This window comes from Malurus melanocephalus, unplaced genomic scaffold (assembly GCF_030028575.1).
Source record: "Malurus melanocephalus ecotype Western Australia unplaced genomic scaffold, MMel_1.1 scaffold_103, whole genome shotgun sequence".
Lineage (NCBI taxonomy): Eukaryota > Metazoa > Chordata > Aves > Passeriformes > Maluridae > Malurus > Malurus melanocephalus.
In genome coordinates this window covers 1,228,060-1,254,973 of record NW_026623335.1, presented here as the reverse complement: position 1 = coordinate 1,254,973, position 26,914 = coordinate 1,228,060, and the positions used below count along the sequence as shown (strand labels likewise).

Genomic DNA, 26,914 nt, shown 5'->3' with positions numbered 1-26,914 from the left:
TGTCCAAYAATTTTCATATTCTTTCATACTGAGTATGTTTTGAAGTCTAATGTTAGAACACCAGCCATCCTGGTAGGTGTGTCAGATTAGGCAAAGTAGAGAACAAACCCTGCTGATCTTAATGGAATGACCTCCCCAGGTCATGACTTCAAGGCAGCTGTTCAGATGTAGCTCCCTATAATCTCAGAAGGAATATCTCMTTCCTTGTATGTTACTGTAATTCAAGTGAAGAAGATCTACAAGCAGAGATGACAGTGTTTAAGGTCATGCCACTAAATTGTTGCATCTAATGTAAAATGCCAGTCTTCTGTAACTCTGAAGTCAGTCATATAAGAATAACTTGAATTCATTTCAGTTAGTGATCTGAGGTAATGGTTGCTSTGTGTGACCTAAACTGAATTACCAACAATTACCTACACTGTGGTACAGGAACCTGTGGCGTGCATCAGTCTTTCCACTGTGATTCAGACAGTTGTATCAAGAATTTGATCTCTTTTTGATGAGAAAGGAGAGTATACATCTTAAACTTTGTTAAGAGAAGTCTCTAGCTCAGGGAACAACAGACTGCAGTCCTTTCAAAGCAGTACATGTCCCCATTAAGCCATTCTTTGTTACTGTACAGGCTAAGTCATAAATAGTTTATTTRTTCCTTGACAACTTCATGTGTCATGTAAGAGCAGAAACACATATGCAGTGGCACTTTTATGAGATCAACATGTAATCCCTGAAAATGATTTAGTAAACATCAAKGTTTCCCAAAAACTACTGATATTATCAGTCCTAGCAAACTTGTGAAGGTTAATAAGAAACCCAGCCTTAACAAAAAGGCAATGGCTTGTAATGATGAATGGATCACAGAATCACAGAATATTCTGAGTTGTATATACAGACTTACTTACACACATTATTATACAAGTAGATGGGGTTATTATGGTGGCTTCTCATTCTGTACTGAAGAAGGCAGCGTAGGTAAGTCAAATGAAAGGCAGCTCCTTTCTCACAGCTGTTGTCCACGAAAGGAACAGGTTCAGTAAGTGAATACAGAACATKGAGTGAGAATGGGGAGGCCAGGATAGCATGAATCATGGCTGGTTATTCAGAGCACAGTATTGGGCTCCACAGATTGTGGGGGTCTCTGTTATGAGATTAGCTGATTTGCAGTATTTCCTAGGGCATTCCATTTCCTCTGTATTTTTTCAGTCTCTCCACCTGAAGCAGGGCATAAAGTTGATCAGCTTCTATGTCAGAAGGCAGTAGTCCCCAGAGTTGGATCAACCAGGCAATCTTGATTTAAAGATTGGTGTTTCAGATATCTCCTAGTTGCYGGACTTCCCAAAATTGCTTTGGAGTGAAGACTTTAAACGGGCACGTTTGTAGCATTGTTTTGTTAGAAGAAAGACTTTGCCCTTATTTTAAGATTGTCCATGGTTTAATGTGAACTTGGAAAGCTGAAAGCAAAGGGTTAAGCTCTTAATATAAACTCAGAAAAGCTTAAAAGAAAGAATGCAGTTCAGYCTGTCAAAGATACACAGCGTCTTCTGTGGCTACTGTTCCTTAGAGCTTTCCTAAGGCATCTCTCATCCCTGAAGCAAATGGGACAAGCAGTTGAGTGACATTCTCCCTTTGGGATGCTGTCTTCATACAGTGGACTTTTCTGGCTTGTTTGCTTGTTAGTTGGTTTCTTTTGTTGACTTAGGCAGTGAAARGTAACTGAGCAGACTTTGCTTTCCAAAGCTGTATCTCAATGTTGGCCTGTGAGGCGAATGGTAGGGTTGCTGGTCTGAAGAGGTTACATCACTTTCAGAGGATAAACAAATACAGGATGTSTGTTAAATTGGAGCTACAGGGAGCTATCTTTGCTACTCAAATAACTTTCTGCATTTTAAAGACTGTTACATTATGTTATGCTAAAGAGTTGAAGAGTACTGCCACCTAGTTCATCCTCCTACTCCAAAACAGGATCAGCTCTACTTATAGCATTCCTGACAGACACTTGTATAACCAGTCCTTTAAGACTTCCAGCAAAGGGGACCCCAACTGCCTTTCCAAGTGAATTTTCAAGCTGAACATTTCTGCAATATGAGCTCATTACTTTTGTCTCCAGCTGCTTGTGAATGTTGATGAAAGACTATTACCTAACTGTGCAGCAGCATTTTAGTATTTAGAGAATGTCTCCATGCTTTCTGTTCTTTAGGCTGAGCAACCTATGTTCTCTCAGTCTTGCTTTATAGCTTGTGTTATCTGGGAACATGACAGGTTCGCCTTCAGCTCATGATTCTGTGTGCTCCTTAGATGCTTTGTGCAGTGCTGCTGTACACCCAGCTTTCACTTGGCCCAGTTGAATTATATTCTTCAGCTTTTCCAGTTTGTCAGGATTATCCTAATATTGTGTTTGGTTATATTCTATCCTAATATTGTGTTTGRTTATATTCAATATTTTACCCAGCTTAATGTAAAATGCTGGTTAACAAACACTTCTGCTGCATCACCTCTTCCATTAGTGAAAATAGTCCATCATCCAGGAACCAGGTTAAAGAACCCTACAAGAATGATCCTTCAGATATGCCTGAACTGTGGATAACTGCTCCCAGAAACAACAAATTAGTAGCAACTACAACAGCAAGATCACCTTTTGGTAGTAATCATTGGTATTGATCACCAGTTTTCTCATCCACCTATATCTAATTCCCTCCAAGGTGGAACATTTAGGAGGACAGATTTTTACTATCTAATTTTGTGGACTGGATTTAGTATTTTTCTTAGTTTTTTCACTTTTCATTATAATGCTTTTATAATTTTTTTTCCTAAAATATTTTGGGTTTGTCTGGAACTGCTTGCAGCTGCCAGTGGAACCATGTTTTGTGATATGTTGATCTTAGACTATTTTTTCTTACCTGGTTTAGCTCACTCTGAAGATGCACACACCTACACATGCACCTGCACTCCATGGTGTTTGCTGCTTCCTGCAATTAATTGTTTCCGTTTTTGATTATTCATTTTTTAACCTGTTATCCCTTTCTAGATGGAAATTAGGTTGTTTTGACTAGATTTAATCAATACATCCACATTTTCTATTTTTTTTTTACTCTTTTTAATTTCCACTGTGTGCTGTTCACATAATAATTTCACAGATTCGCAGAATATTTTAAGTTGGAAGGGMCCCACAAGGATCATCAAGCCCAACTCTTAAGTGAACGGCCCACACAGGGATCGGACCCACAACCTTGAYAGTATTAACACCATGCTCCAACCAACTGGTCTAATTAGTTGCACCAGAGTTTTTCTGTGAAATTAAACTAAAAAGAAAAGGTTTATAGTTTCTATGTCTTCCTAGCTTTGGGTTCTTTTTCTGCTTCCAAAAATAAGCACTCCAACYGTTTTGAAACATTTCATGCCTTACTTGTCCTCCATGAACTCTCAGAGACAACTGGTAACAGCCTTGAGATTTCTCCTGCTCATTCCTGAAGTGTTTTAGGGCGAAGTTCATGTCTTGGACAATTTGAGAATATTTGGTTTACTCTGTGAATTCACTCTTCTGGGCTGAAATCTTATTCCTTCTTTGTTGATATTAATTCCTGCTAGTGGGAGGATTACTTGGCCTTTTTTAGTAAAGTCATAACAAAAATGGTATTTTGATCTTCCTAGTGTAATGCCTCAATGGCTTGCTTTCCTTTCTTGAGTGGCAGACCAGTAATTTCATTGCASTCACAGAATGTTGCATCTCTTTTTGTGCCCTGACCTTTTAATCTTCATGCCCACGTGGTGTTTTATTGCACGATGCTCATATTATCTCGCTGTAGGAGGTGTTCACTATGCATATTTCCTATCATATACACATTTTGATTTTCATAAAGAGCAACCGCAATATTAAGGGGGCGACATGCCAAACATGGCACCTAGGGTTTTCCAAACTAATGCTCATTTTGACAGCTCTGAAAGTTCTGGCCTGTGCACCTCATTGGCATATGTTGTCTTCTTTTAGCTAGTTTCAACAGTGTTGTGACATTTACCCCATCATTCCATTCAAAATAACCATGAAAGCCTCACCTGCAAGATCCAGACTCTGTGTATCGTCACATCCAGATATATTACCTGTGCAAATGGGATCTGGCAAGAGAAAAGTTTGGCATCCAGACAGTTTTCCTGTGTGTTAACAGTAGTTTTATCTGCTGGCCAGTAGTTYTCCTTACTCTGAGGACTTTCTCTGRATTGTCTTCCCAAGGCAGCAGCTGTCAGAAAAACRATGAGAACAGGTTTCTTGTGGCTGTCTGTGTGGAACCACTCTATCCTCAGGGAGGAAAAGTGGTGAATTTCTGCATCCCCAAAACAAATCCAGTTAGCCAGATTAAGGCTCATAAACCTGACAATTCTGAGAGGAAAAATAACTTATGAACTGGAAGGACATAGCAAACAACACTTAATGGTACAAGTGGCTGAAGGGTTTTCACCAGCTTTGACAGATACTGTAAGCAGACCAAATGAGAAATCCCCTATATTTGCATACCCACAACAACAAATGTTTCTAACTTGCCTTCTGATGCTGCAGGCGTTTTAATGTATTGCTTTTCCTCAAAATAAACCCAAAATGGCAAGTTATTTATTTTAACCTCTGCTTCCTATTTGAAAATCCCTCTTGTCTTCTATTCTCAGGTTATCTCAGCTCTTCCTGCTGACATCTTGTCCCCATCCTTTCTCCTGGTTTGTGTTTAGTTTGTCACTTAACAAACAGCAGATTTGGTTATCCTGATGTTGCCTCTCCACTCTTCCCTGCCCTGTCCATTCTATATGGGATGAGTTGCTGTTTCCTGACACAGCCTGTTTTGGTCTCCAGGACTGCTGTACAACTTGCAGAAAAGAAGGGTGATTGGAAGTGTGTGTGCAACGGAAGAGTAACTTGAAAGAAGGGTAACTCAAAGGGTCTGTGCCTGCACTTACCCAAGCCCCCTGTCTCTCATCAATTTGCTGTGTGATCTTGGAAAAGTCATTTAGGTTCTTGATCTGAGTCCAGAGCCATGTTCACGTTTACTTCAACTCATGACAAGTGTAAACGGAGCTTAGACACCTACCTCCTGGGCCTGGTGAGGACAAAACCACTAATCTCAGTGACAAAATTTATACAAGTGTCTAAGACAGCATTCAGGCCTACGCATGCACTTGTCTGTCATCTGGACCCTGATTTCTGCTGGTGCTCAGTGGAGGTGCATCTGAACCAGCTGTCATTGCCATCCATCTTCATTTGTTAGGAGAATGAATTGTTTTAAATTCTCGTATAAATTCCCTTTCTACTTGATTATGAAATACRTTTTAATTTGACAGCAATGTTATTTTTAGTAATACTTTTTGTAGCCTTTAGTATTAACATCTAGTTGGCGGAAAAAACTGCTAAATATTTATACTTCTTGTCTTTGATCTTTCACTCAGAAGAACTGAAAAGGTATCACACTTAACATTTTTATTWTAAATATTTTAGAAAGCATTTTAAAGAGCCCAAATTCACCTCTCATGTTGGATTTGTTCGGGTTATTGAGATGGGATGTCACTCTTAAGTACAGGTAGCATTTCAGCTGCCAATGGTTGGAAAGTTTAGAGTGTTGTTGTTGTGGCTAATGACCAGGAATTAAATCATTAACATCACTGTTTGATAGGAGGAGAACCCAGACTTCTTCCATCCTCTAACTTGCACGCTGTGGCTCAGAGAGAGATGAATACAATATCTTTGTGCAAGAAGTACAACTTTACAAACTGTGTCTTCCAGAGCTCCTCTTTGCTAACAGGCTGTGTCCCTCATCTTCCCCAGTACTGTCAGCTGCAGTGGAAAGGCACAACAGGGTTGTGAATACCCTGAGATACCCAAGTGACAAAGTTCTGACAGAATCACAGAGCCTGTTGCTAGCAGAGATACCTCCTGCCACTAAATTAGCAGGGATTTCGGAGGTCAAGAAAAATGTGGAGAAAGCAGGAGAGCCAGCAATGGCAGCAAATATGTCAATTTATTGTGTGTTTACCCACTGAAAACATGAACTTTTCTCTAAGAATTTTCTGGTTGGTAGCCAAAATGCTTCAGTTGCCAGCACTACCAGGATTTCCAGGTAACGTGTGCTTCTGCTCTCCTCGATTCGTCAGTATCACCTATGCCAGCCAARTCTCTTTTCCAGAGAGAGGGGGTGATCCATCATAGGAACTTTTTGCCTTGACCTTTCATGGGAAATGTAGTCCTGCCTGATGGGAATTTGGTGGGAATTCCCACGGAGCACAATATCCAAATCAAATTATTTTGTTAATTTACTCAGTTAGTGAATGCTTAAGGCTCCAGAGGTCAATTTTTAAACTACAGATACCAAAAACATTAGTCCTTGCATTTTTGGGTTTTGTTTTTTTTTTTGTTTTTTTTGTTTTTTTGTGAAAACAAGATAAGTCTTTGAAAAGCCTTTGACATTAACATTTTTCAGTCAAACTTAGGGAAAGTGAAGCAAAATGAAACCCTGTGCTGTTCACAGAACAGGTATTCTGTCTCATGCTGAGACTATCCTTTTTTCTCTCTTACTTTCAACATCCAATTACTTTTCTATGTTTAGTACATAAAATTAAGTCTCAAATACTTTCTCAAGTACTTGCTTCCCACTGCAATGGGTAGAAGTTATTTCACTGGATTTTGTATGTGTATATTTTTGTATATTTTTGTGTATCATAAAGTTTTCTTTTTCCCATCTTTGTTCCACCTGTGCACTCCTTGAATCCTGTCATAGCGATAACCCTGAAGAAAAAATAGGGGTTTGTTCTTTATTCTGAGTCTCACAGGTTTGCAYATGTTCTGATCTTTGTGTGCATGGCTTTTTTCATTTCTGAAAGGCTCAGCCTTGGGAAGGTGAGAGACTCATTCCATGCWTAGTGTTGAATTTATCTGGCATGATGAGTGTTTTGGAGTTCTCTGCTGACAGTAAGGCAAGTCTTGAAGATATTCAGCCTCTAGCCTACTCTTGGATCTTCCTGGATTTAGAGGATTTTGAACTGAACCACTYGATGGACTGGTGAGCCCCCAAAAACAGAGGAGGCCCAGTGTGAAGTGAATATGCAAAGTTCACCTTGCAAGAGGGACAACCCTCAATTGCATCCAGCTTTAAATCCATGTGAAATTCCTCAGTATTGGCATTGRTCAAATATGATGGGAATTCTGTCACCTGTGTTTGATAAATGATTTTCCCAAACAGATTGAGATTGGAGGACAGTCATCACCGATGCTGGATTTCATCCCCTTGAGAACTGGTTTCATACCTRCTTTACAACCATTGATCATTGCTTCTTCAAGGAATCAATGACTCACTGTCTTTAAAATGAAAAGGAAAAACACAGTCCAAAATCCCAAGGCTTTGTTGGCTTTTTTGCCCTTCCGTGGCAGCAAAAGTCTGTGTCAGAGTTAGCTTATGATCCTGTGGGTACTCTAGATTTTTTTTTAGTATAATGGAGAATGGTGATTTTCTATTTCATCCTAGTGATATTACATTGTTGCCTTCATGTAATGATGCATTACTTCTGATGCTGTGAGACTTAAGAGCTTTTTAGTAGGAAGTGCTTGGGTCTGAGATGGGTTGTTTGTATCCTTGGCTGGTTACTGAGCTGACTAGAACAGTGCACAAGGGAAATACTCTCTCAGTTTCTTGTACAACTCAGTCTATTTACAAGAGTTGCCTCTGCTCGGGAGCTGGAAGAGACCCCTGCACTGCTCGTGGTAGTTCTTTTGCAGGCCTCTGTCAACAAACCAAGGTGATCTCTTGAAATAAGGAAACTTTATGGGCCAAAGTGCTCRGCCAAAGCACAACTAATTGCTTGAACTATTTCATTAAACATTTAGTGAGTACGTTTAATGGCCGGGAAACTTTGTCTTTCAAGTKGTGCCTGTGGAAGATTTTTTTCAGTATTTATCTGTTTGTATCTGTTCCTGCATGCAAGAAATTAGTTGATAGATTTAGACAGGAAAAGATTAAAACTTTTGATTTAATCCAATGTTTTTGAATGCTGGACAATGACTTAGATTGTATTTACGGCTATCTAACAGTGTCCAGTGAGAAGCTAAAAAGTTTCCGAGTGCTTTCATTTTTTATCCACTTTTCACTATTTTAACTAGAAGGTGTTATTTATGTCCTTTGCAATTGTATCCCATACTGTGCTCTTTATCTGTCCCAATAATCTGGCTATTAACAGAATCTGGACTTTTCTTTTTTCTMTGTGAAGAGAGAAGCTTAAAATGGAATTAATACTAAAGAAAGAATGGAAAGGTCAAGCAGGTTTAAGGTTTGGTATTCAGCTACAGATTTCACCAAGTCCAATTAGAAAAGAGCAAAAAGTCCGTTACTGCCTCAGTTCTGTGAAATAGAAAAACAATATTTCAGTCCAATCATCTGTCAGTGAATATGCGTCTCTCTTAAAGCGACCACGAAAAAAAAGTCCACAGTGGTCAAATAAAATTGACTGTCACAATATGTGTATTTTGACCTGAATTTTTTTTGAAGCTGAACCACCCTTCTGCYTGGTGTCAGCTGGAGAAGGTAGGCAAGAGAAATGATCATTGYCTGCTTTCTGTGGGTTTAAAGTAATTCTTTCTTCTGGAGGTGATCTAATGCCTTTCACTGGTATCAAAATCACCTTAAACAAAAACATGTCACTTTTTAGGAACATGCTGTGTGTACAAAATGCTCTTCCAGAGAGACAAGTATTAGCATTTGAAAGGACTGATGAGAATGCATATTTGGGAAAAGACCTTTGTTCAGAGAATTACTGCTATATTCTATGTGCATGTCACCATGGTAATTGAAATATTTGCCACTGATGGTAAGGTATATAATACAAGCCTTTTGCCATTTTCCATGATGTGGTTTCTAGCAAAGAGTGCTATTTGTCAATTTAAAATTTATGGTGGGATATTAAGCAGTTGTGCCTCCTATCATAGAGATGGATGTTGTTTGAAAGCATAGAACAAAAAGGAACAAGTAATTACATCGTCTTCTTTTTGCAGTTTAATATTCTTCCCCATTTCCTTTTAAAACGTGAACCATTATGGAACTGCTGGAGCCACAAAGCAAAACCAAAGCTGTGCTCTCTGTGTGGCTTTGTCAACTAGGATGCTGGYAACATGAAACAGTATTTTAATTTCTTCCCATCATCACTGCTTTTGGGACATTGTTGCAAACAGAACAAGCCTTTTTCTTCCTTGAGGTCATTCCATGATGTGAATCTCTGTGAAGAATGTAGCAGTCATTGAGGACTGTGTAAGGATTCATGAGAGGAAATTAGTTGATGAACTTTTTGAGGACATATAGGATACAAATTTCCATGGCAGGGAGACCCTCAAACACTCTCATTAACGTGACTCACTTAACACAGAGAAAAAAAAATCTCAAGTGCTTGCACTACCCTGTGTGTAGATCTTTCCTTTTAAATAGTATTCTGTAGGAAAAGGTGCAGTGTAGGTGTCATGGTGAGTAGTACTGCTTAGTGAACTGCTCGGCACACAAAAGGGATGGTACCCTTTTTTGCTCCTTCATGCTGTGGGTGATTGTCATCTCTAGTTTTCTGTTCCTCAAAGTAAATCCAGCTCTCTAGAAAAATGTCTGGTTCTGTGTTGTCCTCACCACTTAAGAGCAGGGGTAACCTCCATASAGAACTCCCTGTGCTTCTGTGCTTTGTTTAAGGCAGATGGAAAGTAGAACACAGTTAAAAAGTAGGGGGTTTCCCACTCACTGCTTCCCTTTTTATCYCACTCTTCCAGTTCAGGATGGAGAAATTTTCATTCTTGTTATGGTATTACATGTGGAAGAGACAAATGCCAWTGCCAGRCATTATTCTTTATGCAACATTTTGGTTACCAAATGACCCTATGATTAGTTTTATGTGATTACAAGACAGGTTCCTCAGAATGGTGAAGTGTTTTGCTGTTTGTTGCTTCTGGGATCAGCTTTCTAGCCAAGCTTCATTTAAGTACCCTTCAGTGGTTTTCCATGCAGGGAAAGCTAACATACATGTATTAATTTTTGTTGCCCTGTCATTCTAGCCCAGGTGCCTGTGCTTTCATGTTTGTTTTATTAGGCTAGTGGCAGACTAAGACCCCTTAATTTTTTATTGTGCTTAGGTATCAGGCTGAAATACCCAAACATACACATTGATCTTTGGGTGCACCCCATGCAGCGACTCTGACTTGGAAGGGAGCAGCTCCCTTAGCACATGGAGGCAGACACATGCCAGTTCCTGCAAATTAYGAGGCAAAGCTCTTTCCTCCAAATGAAAGAGCATTAGGCACTGTTTTACTCCAGTGTTTGTTCACAGTCCATATCCTGTTTCCTCCTGTGGCATCAGAATAAATCCCTTCCTTCCTTCTCCCTTTGAGCAGTGCTTCCCTGTAGTCACTGCATTTCATTACCTGAAAGCCGCAGGCTGGTGCAGAGGAGACTTGTGACACTAAGATCAGCTGAAGCCTAATGGGAGAGGAGTCCGCGTGACTGCGACCGCATGGACTTGTCTGGCGGTGCACTTTGGGTGAATAAAGCCCAGTGTGCTCACTGGCTTTATTTAGAAAAGCTCATTAAGTTTCTAAATGTTTTCCTTTGTTTCTTTTTTTTTTTTTAACCTCATGAAGCTGCTGCTGTAGGTTTTGGCCTCAAAATTTTATTTCTCAGGATAGAGAGCTACTGCTTCTGTATYGTCAGGCTGCAGCATGACATGCAGCAGAGACTTCATTATGCATTAGCAGAGCCATCTTTAAGGTAGGCAAACACTCTGTGGCTCTGCAGAACAAAAGGAGAGGAAAATAACAGAGTGAGCAAAGGTATTATTTGCTGACAATAATTGTTTCCAGTTGCAGCTGATGACAGGATTAATCACGGTATTTTATTTGGAAGCGAGGGAAGTGTTAGGGGAGGGAAGAGCGAATAAGTGCTTTTCCCCATCTCCCTTGAAAAGTTAGTAATAGTACTCTGGAAATGATGCTTAAGGTTTTGAAACTTGCAGTGTGTCTTTCAGTAAAATAGCTTTGAACCTTTATACTACTTCTTTCTAATTAGTCACAGAGATGTGAATAAACCTAGATAAAAAGTGGGAGAAAAATGTAGCATACCATGTAGCATCCCTGTTGTGTGGAATTATGTGTCGCCAGTCATGTGTATTTGTAGTTACAACTTCTTTTTCTGCCTGCAATTAAATCTAGATTAATTGCATTTAATGCAATCCCCATTTTATATGTCCCACACCAGCACTTAACTTCAACAGCAGCTAGCAGAACTCTAGTCCAGTGCTGCTCTCTAAGACCTCTACCCTTTCCTGATTTRAATACCTCCTAAAGCTACTGTTCTTCCACAACACCCACAAGAAACTGCYGTGTCCTATTCTGCCATATTTGATTTGTTATGGAGTGAACTGCTCACCAGGATGGAGGGAGGGGGGCACAGAAACCTAAGTCAGGATGAATTGTCACTTTCATTTWACCAAGGCCAGYGCAGGAGCAKTGCTGTAGCTATGCCTACCAYACCTTACACCTGCATTAAGCAAACYTGTGTTTACATCACATTAAATAATGGTAATGAATTTTTCCATCATGGAATGTGTTCCCAATCGTTGCAAAACTTCAGGATTAGGCCTGAGACTGTACATCTTCCAAACAGGTTTTCAGCCAAAGCAGTTTGTAAATGTTTTTGATCAGGTGTATTCCTGTAGCACCTTTAAAAATTGAGATACTACTGGCTCTAAGGATGTTTAGCAGCGTGGTTTTGAAAATTGTTGAGCTCCAATGCCTTATCCCTCTCTCTTAYTCAAATTTCTTACTGGCAATGTAGCATCGAACCAAATCCTTGTTATTCCATTCACTTTCTTCTCCCAGGTCTGTCCTCTTGGCTGCWTTGAAGAGGTGGAGCAGAGCAACACCTTCCCCACAGTTTCACCTCCCCCTCTTTTCCCAAAGATCACTTTTCTGCAGCATTTAACCTGCACACAGGGAAAGCTCTTGGCTGGCTTTTAGCAGTTAACTGCAGTCAGCTTAACACTTTATGAAATGCTGYTTGCCCTTTCCAGTGCTCGCCAGATTTAAATTGCTTTATCTTCAGAGCACACAAAAAAGAGGARGAATGCTTTAATTAGAAGTAGCCTTTTTGTTGTAAACTGCCAGTGGGAGCAGGGCAAACTTCCACCCAACAAGGTACCAAATTGGTACCAAATAGCTGCTCTGAGGTAAAAATTACCTGTGCTTGTTTCTAGTAGGATTTGAGGTTGAAATGAGTATCTTGAGAGTTATCTTTGTGGATGCACACATCTAACCTTATGTTTAATCAAATAGTCATAAACATAGACACATTTCTAACATGAAACAATTTTCAGGAGAGAGATGAYCCAAAGCTTGCTGACTGCCTTTGTGTGTCATTAAATGCAGAGTTCTGCCAATCTGGGAGCTTCTTCTGCTTGGTACTGTCTTGTTTCCCATTATTTTTCCTTTCCAATTTTCTCGCTTTGACTGTAGTGAGTGTCCACCTTTGAAAGAAGAAGCTGTGGGGGCTCCATTTGAAACTAGAAGGGATGCTGCAACTGCTATTTAAATTCAGTAACACGGGCATTGCAATTAGAGAGATGCCCTTGCAAGAGCTAGGTGCTTCTGCCTGCTTTTGGTGGAGAGCAAGAAGATTTTTTTTCACTCTTACTCAACTAAATGGTTTSCCCTGATTTTTCATTAATTTGTCTTTGCCTAGCCAGCAACTCTTACACTTTTTCCCCCATCATTCCCTTTTTTATATTCCTGTTCCCTGTTCTCCTTTGTCTTTTACTTTCCATACTACAGGGTAAGAAGCCCTCCTCCTGGGGTGGTTTGCTCTGGTAAGAAGCTACCACACCACAGTACAAATTAAGGCATTACAAGGTGGACTTCAGCAAAGTCCTCTGCCAAAATTAAAATTCATCTCAGTCCCGCCTCTCTGGACTGTGTATTTTAGCATTAAGGTGATTTTCAAGCAACAGGAGCAAAATTAGACCGCAAATAAAAATGATCCAGAGGGTAAGTGTTTGGCCTCTCATGTATTTGCATTTGTAGGCACATGTATTTATGAGTCCTCTTTTGGTTTGTGTTTTGTAGGACAAAGAAGGTCAGCCACTGCTACCGAATCATTTACCGGCACCCAGAGAGGACGCTCACGCAGGACGAGGTGCATCACATCCATCAAGCTATTGAGGAGTCAGCAGTTCGGGAGCTTGGGGTGGAGGGCAGGTTCTAGCAACGCTGCTCTGAAGCCCCAAGGACAGTTGCTTTTTGCTTTTTTTCCTTCCTTTTTTCTTCCTTTTTTTTCTTTTTTTTTTCGGGGGGATGTAGGTAACAAATAGAGAGAGGGGTTTTGTGACTGAGCATAGAAAGTGATTGATAAAGGGGCAATGGTAAAACTATCAGGTAATAAACATTACTACTSAGAAATCATTGACAAAATGCTGGAGCTTTATTTTGAGGAATGGGGGAACAGCAGTAATGCAAGATCTCCCTCCTGTTACGAAAAGAATTACAGTGCCTGGTGGTTTTCTGTGTTGTTAATTGGTCCCTGGGTTCCATTAAACTGTAAATACTTGGCATTATTTCTGTGTTGACAGGATGTTCTGTCCATGTAACAAGTGAAGCAAATCAGAGACACAGATTAGCTCAGGGAAGAAAAACCCATCTTTCCTCACCCCACTCCACCCCCATTTTTTTTTTTGCTTTTTTTTTTTTTTTTTTTTTTTTATAATTGGAATGTCAGATTTTCCTTCAAGGAACCTTCCAAGAAGTACATCTTGTGAAGTTTGGCTCTCTTACCTTCAGAGTTCATGGGTGTTGCTTTCATCAGCTGCAGAGAAGGAGCCAGTGTGGCTTGGGCCAGGCTTGGCTGTCTTCAAATGCTGGGTCATTGACAAGTTTCTCAATATCCTCTTGCTCCTACAGAGCTGAGCAGAGCTTAGTGAGGTGCTCCAAGCTGTRCCACCTTCACTGGGAGACAACCTCCCTTGTCTCACTTCTCTTTGCACAGACACCAGTGCAAGATAAGACTCCTCCCCTGTCACCATCAAAGTATTAATATCACTGGGGCAGGATGGCAGTAGAGAGAGACTCTTCCCTGCAATGCCCTGAAAAGCAGCTGCCTTGATCTCTTACAGTATCTTGCTTTCTAGCAGCAGTGTCTGCTCAGAAATTTGCCCTTTGAGGCAGGAAACCAAACTAAAATGGGATCTCCTGCTGTTAGAGGTACCAGTTGCTTAACAGGTTGCTTGCCTTTTTTATTGCAGGTTATAATAAGTAAATTCTGGCGGTGGCATGATGCTAGGGCCTGTAGAWGTGTTCAAATGATCTGATAAATACTTGATGAGCCATTGCAGATGCTGATATGGAATATGGGACCTGTTTTGGCTTATGATGATATTTCATACAGTCTTGCAGGTTGCATCTGGTTCCTGTGCAGGCAACATTCCCTCCTTCAGGGAAGAAGGCGGTAAAAATGCTGCAATAAACAGCATCCAACACTGATTTATACCTTATCAAGAAACATCTGTGCAGCAGGCTTGTACTCAACTGTAAGAAGCCAGTTACTATTGCAGATGTGACAGAGGCAGAGAGCTCATTTTAATTTCATTACTCAACATATTTAGCTGTGTAAACAAATCCTAATCTAAATTGCTGTTRTGTTATCCAAATAACTTGATTATGRWAACAATATGCTAGAYTTCTTCAAGGCAAAAAGAATGGGTGCCATTTGGGCACCAGAAAAACCTACTTGGTCATTTTTAAACCATCATCTACTGARGTTCATAAATACAGCCTAGCCCATTTGATGTTTTCCTGTCCCCTTCATCCTTCACCTTTTCAGAATTCTCAGTGAGGACCTGAGGAGGAGGAGGGCTTCCMTGAACTGCACTGAGCAGTAATTGTTCCAGAACAGGACCTGACTGATGCTGTCACATGGGGCAGCAGATTATGTGGGTCTTTATTGATGGAATTACCTATGGAGAGAGTACTATAACCTGTGTGCTGTATGAAAGAACCAAGTCTCTTGGGAAAACAGGAGAATATCTGTGGGGAAGTAGATCTCAAGATTTCCCTTTTTATTTATTAATTAGTGAAGTTTCCTTTTTCTGCTCCGCAAATCCTTCAGTTCTTCYCTGATTCTGATCAGCCAGTTTTGGGGGCATAGAAATCTGGGATAATCAAGGAGGAGAAAACTGGACATTGAGCCTCTTTCACTGCAGCCACAGGCTTTGCAAGGCAGTTTGGGTGTTCTACTGTCTCCAGTCACTAACATGGATTGTGTTTGACTCAATGCTTTTAGAGCTCTTTTCCAAGCTAAACACTTCTATGATTCTCTGTGTCTGGGCTGCACTCTGGTGAGCATGGGCTCTCTGCAAAAGCCAGGCCTTGGCTGTTGTCCTTTGAAACCTGAAGGGTTMATTTCAGACTAATAGGATAAGGGGGAAATGCAAAACTTTTCCTGATACCATGGGATTGTCTTCTGGAGCATGTGTTTTCATAGGAGCAACTTTCAGACAAAAATGTCAACCATTAAGATTAAAAAAACCCAAAGAGCTTCTTCAGGAACAAGTGTGATTCAATCATATGAAGGCCTGTAAAATCATGGGTTGGCTATGAGCATAATACAAATACTTGTGTTATATTTAGATTCGGTAAGCCTTTGTCATATATATTGTAGGATTTATCTACTCTGAAGACCTGTTGTTCTGGCCAAGATTCACACAAGTAGCAAAGCAGACCTCAGATCAAAAGGCATCCAAGTTGCACTTTCATGTTGCTGTCCTTGGGAAAACATGGTTTTTCCTTCAAAGCCTGACCTTAATTCTACTGGGAAAATTGGCTATGGATAGCAGTAAACTCTCAAACCATGTGATTGATCCTTTGGGGTTGCCAACAGAAAGCCCACAAGAATCCCAAGGTTGGAAAAGCCATGATTAATTTTACTTCTGGTCAGAGACACAGGATGCCAGCAGGATCTCAGAGACTGGGCTGATCCTGGTGGGTGTATCACCAAGGAAGGTCCCTGGTACAGCCACAACCCAGCTGTCAAAGAAAGTTTTATCCTCTGCTGTCACTTGGCTTTTCTCAAGACATAGTTGCMCAAAGGTCGGTGAACTGACTTGAGGACAGAGAGCAGCATCGCTGCCAAGATCCCTTGCTGGTCTCTGCTGCCCTACAGTCTGTCTCATGAACATCCCCCAGCTCATCCCCATCACTTGTGGATGAGCTACAAGCCCAGTAAAAGGGGATGAGTGCCCAAATATCAAATTGATACCRTGCCATGTGAAAATGCTAAGGGGACCAGCATCTGAGTAACTAATGGGCACGCTGGCAGATTAGTGACAGGCACAATGCACTGCTTCTTGTCTTTAATGAGTTACCTGTGTATATTTTTGTGTGCCTCTGAGTTTTACATCAGAATCCTTTAATAAAGGAGAAAAAAGTCAATTGTACAAAAGAAGCTACAGGAGTTGTGGCTGGGGATTTGTGTGACTGAACAGTGTGCAGTTTAAATGTTCTGGGTGCTGGTTTTGTTTCTAGTTGCCATTGGTTTTCAAGCTGACTGTGATTCCTGAAAGACTAAACAWCTAGCTTTAACACCCATTTTGGTATATTCCCAGTAAGCTGGCAGCAGATTCATGGTGCACTCTTACCTGGTTCTGATGTTCTTATTCAAGGTGCTGCAATGGAAAGGTGGTGTGATGTAGACAGGCAGGACATGGCTCTGTGTTTTTACCCTTGAGACTGCAGTCATCTCTGTCATGGTATTGCCAGACATGATCAAACAGYTGCACAAATCTGAACTCAGTTTTCTTCTGAGAATCCAAACTCTGTTAGTAATTCACTGGTGGTCATTATTTCCCTTCYATTGAGAGTGTTACTGCTTCCCTTCTGCAGTGGGTGGCTGCAGTGCAGCACTGAATTTACTGTCTTCTTACTCTGCACCTGTACTGAGTGTCTCAAGTACTGACAAAATGGTCTCAGCCCTTGAATAATTTCATAAGGATTAGATTTTTTTCTTTAAAAAAAAACCAAACCAAACAAACAAAAAAAAATAAAAGCTGTGGGCTTTTGTGTGTTTGGTAGTTTTTATCTGCAGTGATTGATGCATTTCAACTGTCCCTGGAAAACTTACAGTGATGACAGGGCTCTTTGGTTGTTCATTGAAGTAAACACAGGTAGTCTTGCCCCGAAAAGCAGAATTATGTCTGTCTCATTGAGTTWGTATTTGGGCAAAACTAAGGAATCTGCTCTTCACTGTGCATTGACTGAAGGGTGACTGGGGCTCGTTAGCTAAGCCAAGGTTAGGAAGYACTCTGTGTTGCCACCACCACCCCAAACACAGACAGAAGCAGTTCTATGCACAGGAGCATTCTGTCAGATTCAGTGTTAGCATACAAAATGATTGTGCTGTGTATTTTGAGGCTTCCTAGTTGGTATCACTGAACTATTTCCATCTGAATTGTTACCATCTGGGAGAGAAAATAGGTTTATACTTCAACTCTGAAATAAGTAGCCATAATTTTAAAGCTCAAAGCTCTCTTCAGCTACTGTCTGCTGCACATCTTTACTCAGAGATTACTGATTCTGTAAAACAGATTTGCCTTCTGTGTAGAACAGGCCATATTGACTAATTACACACATCCTGATCAAATTTTAAGATACATGAGCATTCTCCCTGAAGGGCCACCAAAACTGAAGCAATCCTGTGAGGACCTTGAACAAATTTGTAGGGAGCACAAGAAACTAGTCATTGGTACTTACTGCTTTTAAATGTTGCTACAATTACATCAGAATTTTACGCTGAGTATCTCAGAGGACACAATTGCAGTTCAACACAGAGCATGGACATATGCTGGGTGAAGGCACTGTCTTCTCCAGAATGTTGTATAAGGTTTGATCATCATTAACATCTGATGCACTCAAATSTTTGGCAGTTTTCATGCTTTTGTGCTTTTGTCAGATGGCCTCTGTTATCTATTTATGCCCGCTGTTAACCGAGTAGAGTCTGGTTTAGTCTGCCTTTTTGCCTTGGACTTCTGACACGACCTTGCTTTCTCATTTCAGTTTTTTTTTTTTTTTTGCCTCCTCCCGCAGTTCTTGCGGTTGAAATGTGGTGTAACTTTGGTGAAGAAACAGTGCCAGGCTGCAGGCAGGGAGATTTATTATCCCACAGCCTAAAGCCCGTTCTCCCGCGCCGCATTACTGCAGGGTCTCTCTGTGCTCACCCTCTGGATGCAGGTGATTAACACGCAGTCCAGGGAATTGTGCCTCTGCCTGCTCAGTAATTTGCTGGGCAGCACTGCAGTCATCTGGAGCAGCTGCCACTTAAATGGGCAGGAGATTGTTCTCTTTTTAGTGTCTGCAGCTTCCCGTGTGACACAGCCAGGCAGGCTGTGTTGGTGTTTGCTGCAGCACAGCATCAATTAGGTGCATCTCGCGATGCGCTGCCTGTGCAGCCATTTTTCAGCAGAATCGCTGCGTGCATGTAAATGGTTATTTCCCTGTCCACCCATAGATGGGAGGCACTCTGAGGCCAGGGGTCAGGATTAAAAGCTTATTAGACCCCAGCAGGTACGATTAACTGCTTGTGGGATTTCAACAGTGTCTGTACAGGTTTGGAAGTCCAAACTTGAGGTATCTGTCCAAATGTTTAGTCATTTGAAATATTTTGTAACCCCACACTCGGTGGCAGTGGTGACAGCAGTGTCATTCTGGGGGAGGAGAGCAGGCTTAGGGAGTGATCACAGGGTAGCTGAGGAACAAGTTGCTCATGTCCTGGGTTCAAAGTGCTGAGCTATGCCAGGGAGGCATGGATGGGATTTTGGCTGCTGCCTTTGCRTAGGCACATAGTAAATAATTAACATGTGCAGCCCAACTTTTTGGTCATCATTTATTGCTGTAACTGATGATTAATTTAAGGAATTATTGATTCTCAAATCTTTACTCACGGGTGGCGGAGAAACTAATAATCATTCACAGAGTYGTTATTGACAGATCTCAGTATAGGAAGTGAATAAAACATTTGTGAATGGAAATGTAGGTCTGTTGGTTTGTTGTGTCTTCCAGATCATGAGGGGAGTGATTGACGAACTCAAGTTGAAGTCTAACTCCTGTACCCCCACCAAGGCCCCTCTTGTTGGGTGTTCCCATACCTGGTGGTACTTTCAGGAAGAACAGGGCCATTTGGAATCACCAAACAACTCTCCAGAGATGTGTGCCCAGTGTCCACCAGGAAGCTCTYGCCTGAGCACTGGAGGCTCTGAGCACAGATTGTGCTTTGTGCAGCAACAAAGCATGGAGCCTGAGTGCCTTAAAACTCCTGTCCCRTGCTCACAGTACACACAAGCCTACCTTCCTGGGCCCTGCCATGAAGCACTTCCTTTCTTTGGCAATCTCCTAAAATCTAGTTCATCTCCCTCCCTCCAGCCCTCAGGTCTTCTCTCCTTTCTACCACAATGCCCCAGTAAGTTCCTGCTGCCTTGCCAGAAGCTTGCTCACAAGATTTTCACACTGGGGCCAAGAAAAGCAGATCTATGTTCTCCGTGTACATGTGTTAGTGCTTGGGTRTCTCCTTGGAGCTACTGTTTTTCCCGAAGTTTGCCAGAACATCATGCCTCAGAGACCCTCATTTGAAGTCCAGCATGGCTGTGCTTGGATTCCAAAGTCAGCAAAGGTCACTGGCAGTGGAAGCCTGAACACTCATCTCCATTGCTTCCTTAAACAAGGAGACCAAGAAACAGCAGGGCTGCAAGGAAGGCGTAATTAAGTGTATTCTGACTGAAAGTTCAGGTGTATTAGTAAGAATACGATGCCCAGCATGGTCCCCTGCATGTACTTCCAGAAAATGATTACAAATATATTTTTGATAAATAACAGCAGCCTTCTCTGTGTGTTTACAAGCTGCTGTTACCGTGCTATGTAACCTGAGTCACTTTGCTTTCTGCTTGCTAGAAATAGAAAAATTTGAATTTGATTAAGAATTAAATTATTTCCGGATGTTCCTGGTCTTGCAGCATTACTTCTTATGTTTGAACACGGAGGTCAGCCCAGCATTGCTAAGAAGATTTTCAGTACCTTACCAAATTATGTTATTTGTATGTCACACACATATGAAATCAGAGTCAGTTATGTGAATCTCATTTCTGGGCTGCGGACACAAAAGCAGGGTTGTTGTTCCCTATATTCCATCTGATTGGAGATTTTTCTCTCTGCTGCTTTGTCCAATACACAGAAATCACCTTTTTCCTAGAAAAATTCAATACTTTCTGGTGCTTCCTGCTGTCAGAGAGCCAACAGTCTTCTGAGTGCTCTCCCTTCAAAGATCAATCAAATTTTGGGCAGAGAACTCCCTTTCCCACTTGAGACTTTTTTTTCAGCCTGAAAGACTTTTTGGCATCTGTTTTAGACTCCTGTGCAACACCTGCTGGTGGTGACAATGCAGGTCTTTTTCTGCCTCCAGGGAAAAAAGGTGACTTAATAGAAAGGCCAACTTTATAAAAGAAATTCGAACTACTTAAATGTCCTGCCATAATGACAAAAAAAATCTATCCTCTTAAAAATTATGCACAAAAGTCAGTTTTGATCTTTACTAGAGAGCAGGTTTGTGCCATGGTAGCCTTTTCACATCAGTACAGCTTGTGAGGCTCCAGCAGAGGACAGCTTTTCCATTAAAGGCTCTTTCATTCAGGTTTGGAAAATTGCTTGGTAGTTTTATGGCTTCCTTTTGGTCACACATTTGGAGTCRTCAGCTGGGCCTTCTCTGCTTATTCCCTAACACTTTCTGTGTTTGGTGCTCTGGCTCTGCATAGGATGGCGCAAAGATGGGAAAGTGGCTCTTAACTTCCAGGGTTTGTTGATTGCTATCACTTTCTCTGGGCTTTGAAGGAAGTCAGCTGRAGGAGTGCTTCTCCTGGCACTGATGTTCCAGTGGAGACATGGTTAACAGGCAGAAAAGCAGTGACATTTCCCAGAGGTGAGGGGATGTGAGATGATTCACATGGGACATTGGCCTTGCACGCAGACAGCAGCTGTTCCATGAACAGGAAAAGTGTTTCCACTCCAGGAAAAGGCAGTGTCATCATGCATGGCCATCTCCACCAGGAAACCACCTCTGTAGTCCAGATGTTGAGACAAACACTGGGATYCCCATGGTAGGCTGTTCTATTTCCATGGGCATGGAGTTATTTTGTAAGTAAAACCAGAGCATCATGTATGGGACTCTTGTCCAGAAAGCTCTCTGGGAAAGCACACCCTGKAAATGAGGCAGAATAGGCCTGCTACTCAACCCTTCCACTCAGGGACAGACCTAAAAAGGAAGAACAAACCTGACCATAAATGTGGGACTTTTTCTTAATAGTGACTGTAACYCTGAGCTTTCCTACAATGTTTTAAGGATTTTGAAATATTTTTCCAATGAATATGATACACATATGTCAGACACTTGAACTGAAGGCTGGAGAGACTGAACGGTTTGCCTAGTCTCACAGATTAATTCCTGAATCCAGGTGTCCCATAGTCCTCTCTGATCCAGTACCAGAGTCCCATTCTGTAGGTTGCATGTGCCCTCAGGAATGAGGGATGGGAGGACCTCAGTGCTTTGGTGTTTTACCTGGTCCTTGCAGAACTGGATTAGGGTTAGGCCCCACTTCTCTACTCAGCATCTTTGCATTCCCATGGCATTTCATACATGATACTGGAGGCTTTCTCCACTAAAATCCACCCAGAAGTGCTACGGTGACTGTGAAACAAAGTATGGAAGAAGAAAACTGTGAGGCAAGARGGGTCACCAGGCATCTGATTTTCCTCACTACTCCCCACCTTCTTCTTTTCAAAGCACATGTTGAACGAGGCTGAGGAAGCAATTGGCAGCACATTCATGGCACCTTGGTCCTCTTGTGTCTTCTGCAAGGATCTCAGTCTGGTATGTGTACTGAAATTATATCAGGAGCTACACAATTTCTGCCTGGGGCTTTAGTGGGCCTGGTCTGCCAGAAGGTTTAATTTTCCAAAGCAGCAGTTCTTGGGCACCTTGGATCTGCTGTTAGGAAGGGGATGAAACAATCAGTGGTAAGGCTTAGCCCTACAGGGCATCYCTCCAGACAGGACAGTGCAGAGACCAGCAGTGCTCCTGCTTCTTCTGGTCCTTCTCTGCACTAAGGCCGGTGCTCACCCCCAGAGCTCATCGGGGTGCCACGAGAGCTGAGATTCACGTGGTGGTGCCTGAGACAGGTTTCCTCTTGTGAAAGGCTGGCAAGTGTGCGTGAAAGCATTTAATCAAGTTATCAAATAACATTTTGTTCTTGTCTCAATATGGTGAGCATAGCCTGGTAGTCCAGGCTCTTACATACAAGATAAGGGATGCAGGAGTTCTTAATGCATTATTTTTCTTGCATTAACTTACTCTGTTTCCCCTTGTGCCCATGTGAACTTCTGTCATTCATGTCCTGCGGTGAGGAGCTTAGTTTAGCTAAGCTGTGTTAAAAAGAGCATTAAAAAGAGGTTGGTTTGAACCTGCCAGCTAGCTTTGCCTGGTGCCCCACATCCCAAAATAACCTTTGCAGTCAACACCAGGCCCTCGATAACCGGAGAGGTACTGACAAATCTGGAAAGTTTTTGAGAAGAGTGACAGAGCTGATCAGGATAGGTGGAAGCACAGGTAAACGAGTTCAAATACGAGCTGATGCAGAGCCCAGCTCTGGAATGACTAACAAATGTGTGGTTTGTGAGACATGAAGCGCTCTGATGAGCAYGAACACCTCCCACTCTCCCGAGCGTGAGAGCGGAATTCTTGGTGTGACACGCAGGGATATAACAAGGGCTAATAGTGTGACAGTCAGACTGAATGTAAGGTAAAATTTCCTGACAGTGAGATGTATTTTGCTGTGAAACAGTCTCCTGAGGGAAAGGGCAGGAGCCCAACTGCTTTGTCTGTTTTAAAGCCAGACTGGACAAAGCATTAGGAAAGATAATTCAGGGAGCAAGTGCAAATTGGCTGGAGAACAGAGTAGTGATCTAATGGATCCTTCTCATTTCTAGATCCTAGGATACAATATTCTCTGTAATGATTTTTGACTGGTTTTAAGCTTAGGAGGTAACAGGGAGATGAACCTGAGCAAAAAGATTGACAATAAGAACTAAGAAAAAAACTGTAGGGTTTGTCTAATAGTCATGGAAAGTGCCAGATTGAGAGTTCCTTAGGCCAGTGGCACAATTTAAAAATGGCATTGCAAATGGGAAGGCAGAAATTGTTACATAGGTAATGACTATAGTAATGATATATTTCTTAAGAGTCCTGGTCGTCCCAAGTATCCAAGAGCACATTTCAGCTTTGGGGGTGTGCACGTGTGGTTCCTGTAATGGGAAATGGCTTTAGCTGGCACTGGAATGCAGCAAGCACTGCACTGAACCAACCTGTTTCAGTGGCAAAGAGCAACGCTGGGCAGCAGTTTAAGATGGGTTATAAAGTATAACTTCTGTAACTGAAACTGTAGAAGAATTGTCTTGGTTTGGCAGAATTYCATAAATTGATTAATTACCTAGGCAGGAGATTCTTTTGCAACTGCCTTTCCCTATGCCTTTGCTTTTAAAGCAGYAGGAGCTGGCAATATTGACCCGGCTGCCCTGGTTCCTTTTGGGTGGGCAGGGAGGAGTCTGCTGAACACTGGACCGGCCTCCTCGTGTAGTTTTTATCTCCCTCTTGTGACTTTGAGACTCTGAATTCCTGGAGGACAAGGACAATCTTATTTCTCTTAGCAAAGACAACAAGGGAGCCCTATTGGAAAAATATGAAAATGCATAATAGCAAAGTCTGTGTATGGGACCAGAACAGGCAGTTTGGAAAAGCTGAATATATATTATTAACAGGTTTTAATATTGTAATTTTAAACTGATGTGTTGGTTGTCATTCACATGGAGAACAACTATTTTTCCTTTTTTAAAAAAAAAGCAGTCACAAATCTGAAAGAAAATGGCCAAAATAGGGGTGTTCTGCATTGTTTATCACTCATGAAATTAGGCTGTCTTAGACAACAGCCTTGAGGTGTCATCTCAGTCAAAAGAGGAAGGAAATGAGCCAGGCAAGAATTTGCATGTTGAACATGTCATCCTTCTGGAGCCACATGCTCACCATGGAACTGACTCACATGGCATTAAAAATTGTTTGTTCTCATTTTCATGATCTGCAAGACTGTGTTTAATGTAATATTTGTTAGCTGCACAATTAATCAAATGCCATCCATGTGTTAATGGAGGTGGAAAACATTCCTGTATAAAGTGCCATTGACTACTGAGTAGCTGAGGTGCTGTACAGTTTCGCTGCCTCTGTATTTTAGGCAGATTAACCAATATTCAATATTTTTATTCAATAGTCACTACAGATTTAGTCCTTTTGGCTGTTAGCTAGTCATGCAAAAATCAGTAAAAATTTTCCTTTGAATGTTTATATTATTCATAGGGGTTGTTTGGAGCTAGAGTTCTCACTTCATTCACCAGAGATTCAGCATTTCATAAAAAAAGCCCACAAAGTCAGGCCTGAGACAAAATCCTGCCACCCTCCTGCTTCCAAAATATCAGAGCCAAAAAAATATTTACTTATAAACAACTGATGTGACAGTTTTCAGCTTTACAGCTACTGTAAAGCTTCAGATCTGGGTTTCCCAGGGTTTGCAGGTTCTTAGTGTTATCGCAGCTGAAAAAATGGTTACACCATCAGCTTCCACCATTTGAGCTGCCAAAATTGCAACATTTCTCTGAAGTGGCTCAATTTTTTTTCTGCTTTTTCTGAACCTTCTTATGTAATTTTTTTTCTGTCTAAAGCCTTTCAACTAGTCCCAGGTCTTAGACTGTAGATTAGTGTTTGATTTTTAGTAGGAAGTTTGTTTCTAGACTTCTTTATTTTATGAAAGGATGGTTTCTATGCCTTTTCCATTTAGGCATCTTGGAAAACCCACCTTTCTTAGTAACACCATAGAAAACCTCTCAAACTGTGGGTGGTTCAGCTGCTGTTACCTGATGCAACACTCAGTCTGGGTACACTGTCTTGCTTTAGGAAAAGGATGACTCCTGGCAAGAGGCTGTCAGTCCCATCCCTCCRTGTGCTTGTTGGCTGCTGGTGTGAGGAGGCTGGAAAAGGATGGAAAGAGACATCATCTGGTTTCTAGCAGCAAAACCATGGCATGAAAGAATCAGWGAACATTGCTTCCTACTTAAATGCTAAATTCCTATTAGAAGATAAAGAAGGTGTGTAATTCCAAAATCCAGGCACAAAATAGAGGACAGATGTTGGCTGGTCAGGAGGGTCTAAGTACCATGATGAACTGTGTAACTGAAAAGGGAGCTGGGAATCTCCTTTTTATTCCCCACAGTGGCACTGACCCGTGAGACCATGAAGAATTCACGTCCCTTCAGTTCTCCAGCYTGTCAAGCGGGAATGATAATGCCAGTTTTCCTTTGTCACATTTTTTGAGACTTCCAGAGGTGACACTGCCCAGTCCACTTCATTAGTGTGGATATTTAACCTGATGACATTTGTGTTGRCATCATGGCACATCCCAGGCATGGAGGGACCAGGATGGGGTACAGTGAGAAGGGCTACTCCAAAACCATCCCTGAACTCCAGCTGGTTGCCATGGCAACAGGACCACTTAGTGCAGCAAGGAAAGGGGAGAGCGATACATTCTGGTAAGGATAACTTACATCATCAAGGCTGCACTTGGAAACAGCTCTGCTTTTCTGGCTCTGGGCTTGCAAGAGACATTGCTGAGTTCTGGGATTYCTTCTCCAGCTCACCCACAAGGAACAATATGGGCCAAAAAATGGATCATCACGGTGGAAAGAGACTTCGGCCTTTTGGTGATAGGGTGGGAGGGAGAGGAATCTGCATCTCTGAAGCCCMTCTGCAAGGACTTGTTGAAAGATGGTGAATTCCATCTGCTGGCCTGCTTCCTACTCATCATTTCATATGTGCTGCTGCCACGTACTCCTTTAGTCCCTGGGTCAATGACATTCCTGACGAGGACTTTTCCTCCAGCCAGTCCCAAAGGCACCAGTCACTCTCAGATCCTTGAGCAGAGAGCAGGGAAGGATGCCCTCATCAGTCAGGCTGTGTGACTGGGATCTCGAGTGCACTGAATGGTCTGCTGGCAGCGAGAGAGATGGTGGGAGGCAGGTGCTAAAAGTTGCTCCAAGGGAAATTGGAAGGTGTCAGAAAGGTCACGTTGGAAATGGGGAAAGGGCCAAGGGGTTAGAGGGTGACATGTTAAGTGACATAACTTCCTTACTCTCTGCTGCTGGTATTTTAGAGTTTAGAGGAAAAACTGACAAGAACTTTCCAGCTGATGAAGCAACATACAAATGGACATGGCTGCAGTGTAGGGATCGTAGATTTTATAAAGGAAATTAAGGAAAGTGCCTTGTGAGCCACATTAACTGGTGAAAATATGACTGAGTTTCTGAAGACAAGAGGAAGAAGACAGGGGCCTAGGAAATCTCTTTAAATCTAGGGAAAGCATAGGGAAACTTAAAAGAAAAACAAGATAAAATGGCAATTTCATRTAAGCCCACACAGGCACTTACTCTCTTGCTTTCTCTCTTACACCCACACACTCAAGCACATCTTTCTGTCYGAAATAGTAAGGAAAAGATATCATAGCCTTTATTGTCAAGAGTAATTTCTCTTCACATGTCACTACYAACAAATGCTCAGATCAAGGAGATGGATATGGCACAAAACTCGTCTGCCTGCTTTTTTCCCTCTCTAAACCYGAACAAAACAAGGAAGAAAGCCCCTGTGAACTGTGGAGCTGAAGAGCTCCATGTTGACAGCTCTTTGGATGAAGCCAAACACCAGGACTTGTACGCCTGTAATGCCACAGGAGGCAGCTGTGGGATTGCTTGGGGAAG

The 26,914-nt window shown here is 41.8% G+C and overlaps 1 protein-coding gene across 5 annotated transcripts in view; it reads left to right on the top strand.

The window, feature by feature from the left end:
• The window catches only part of FARS2 (phenylalanyl-tRNA synthetase 2, mitochondrial), a 231,259-nt gene extending 217,643 nt beyond the window's left edge, over nt 1–13,616 (top strand). For 4 of the 5 annotated variants that reach the window (XM_057369135.1, XM_057369136.1, XM_057369137.1 and 1 more), the window contains one exon: nt 13,103–13,614. In XM_057369135.1, the coding sequence (XP_057225118.1) occupies nt 13,103–13,241 (139 nt within the window). In that variant the 3' untranslated portion in view covers nt 13,242–13,614. Of the gene's footprint in view, nt 1–13,102 lie in introns of all 5 variants that reach the window. The other variant, XM_057369139.1, reaches the window with a different exon arrangement.
• Nucleotides 13,617–26,914: the final 13,298 nt, after the last annotated feature.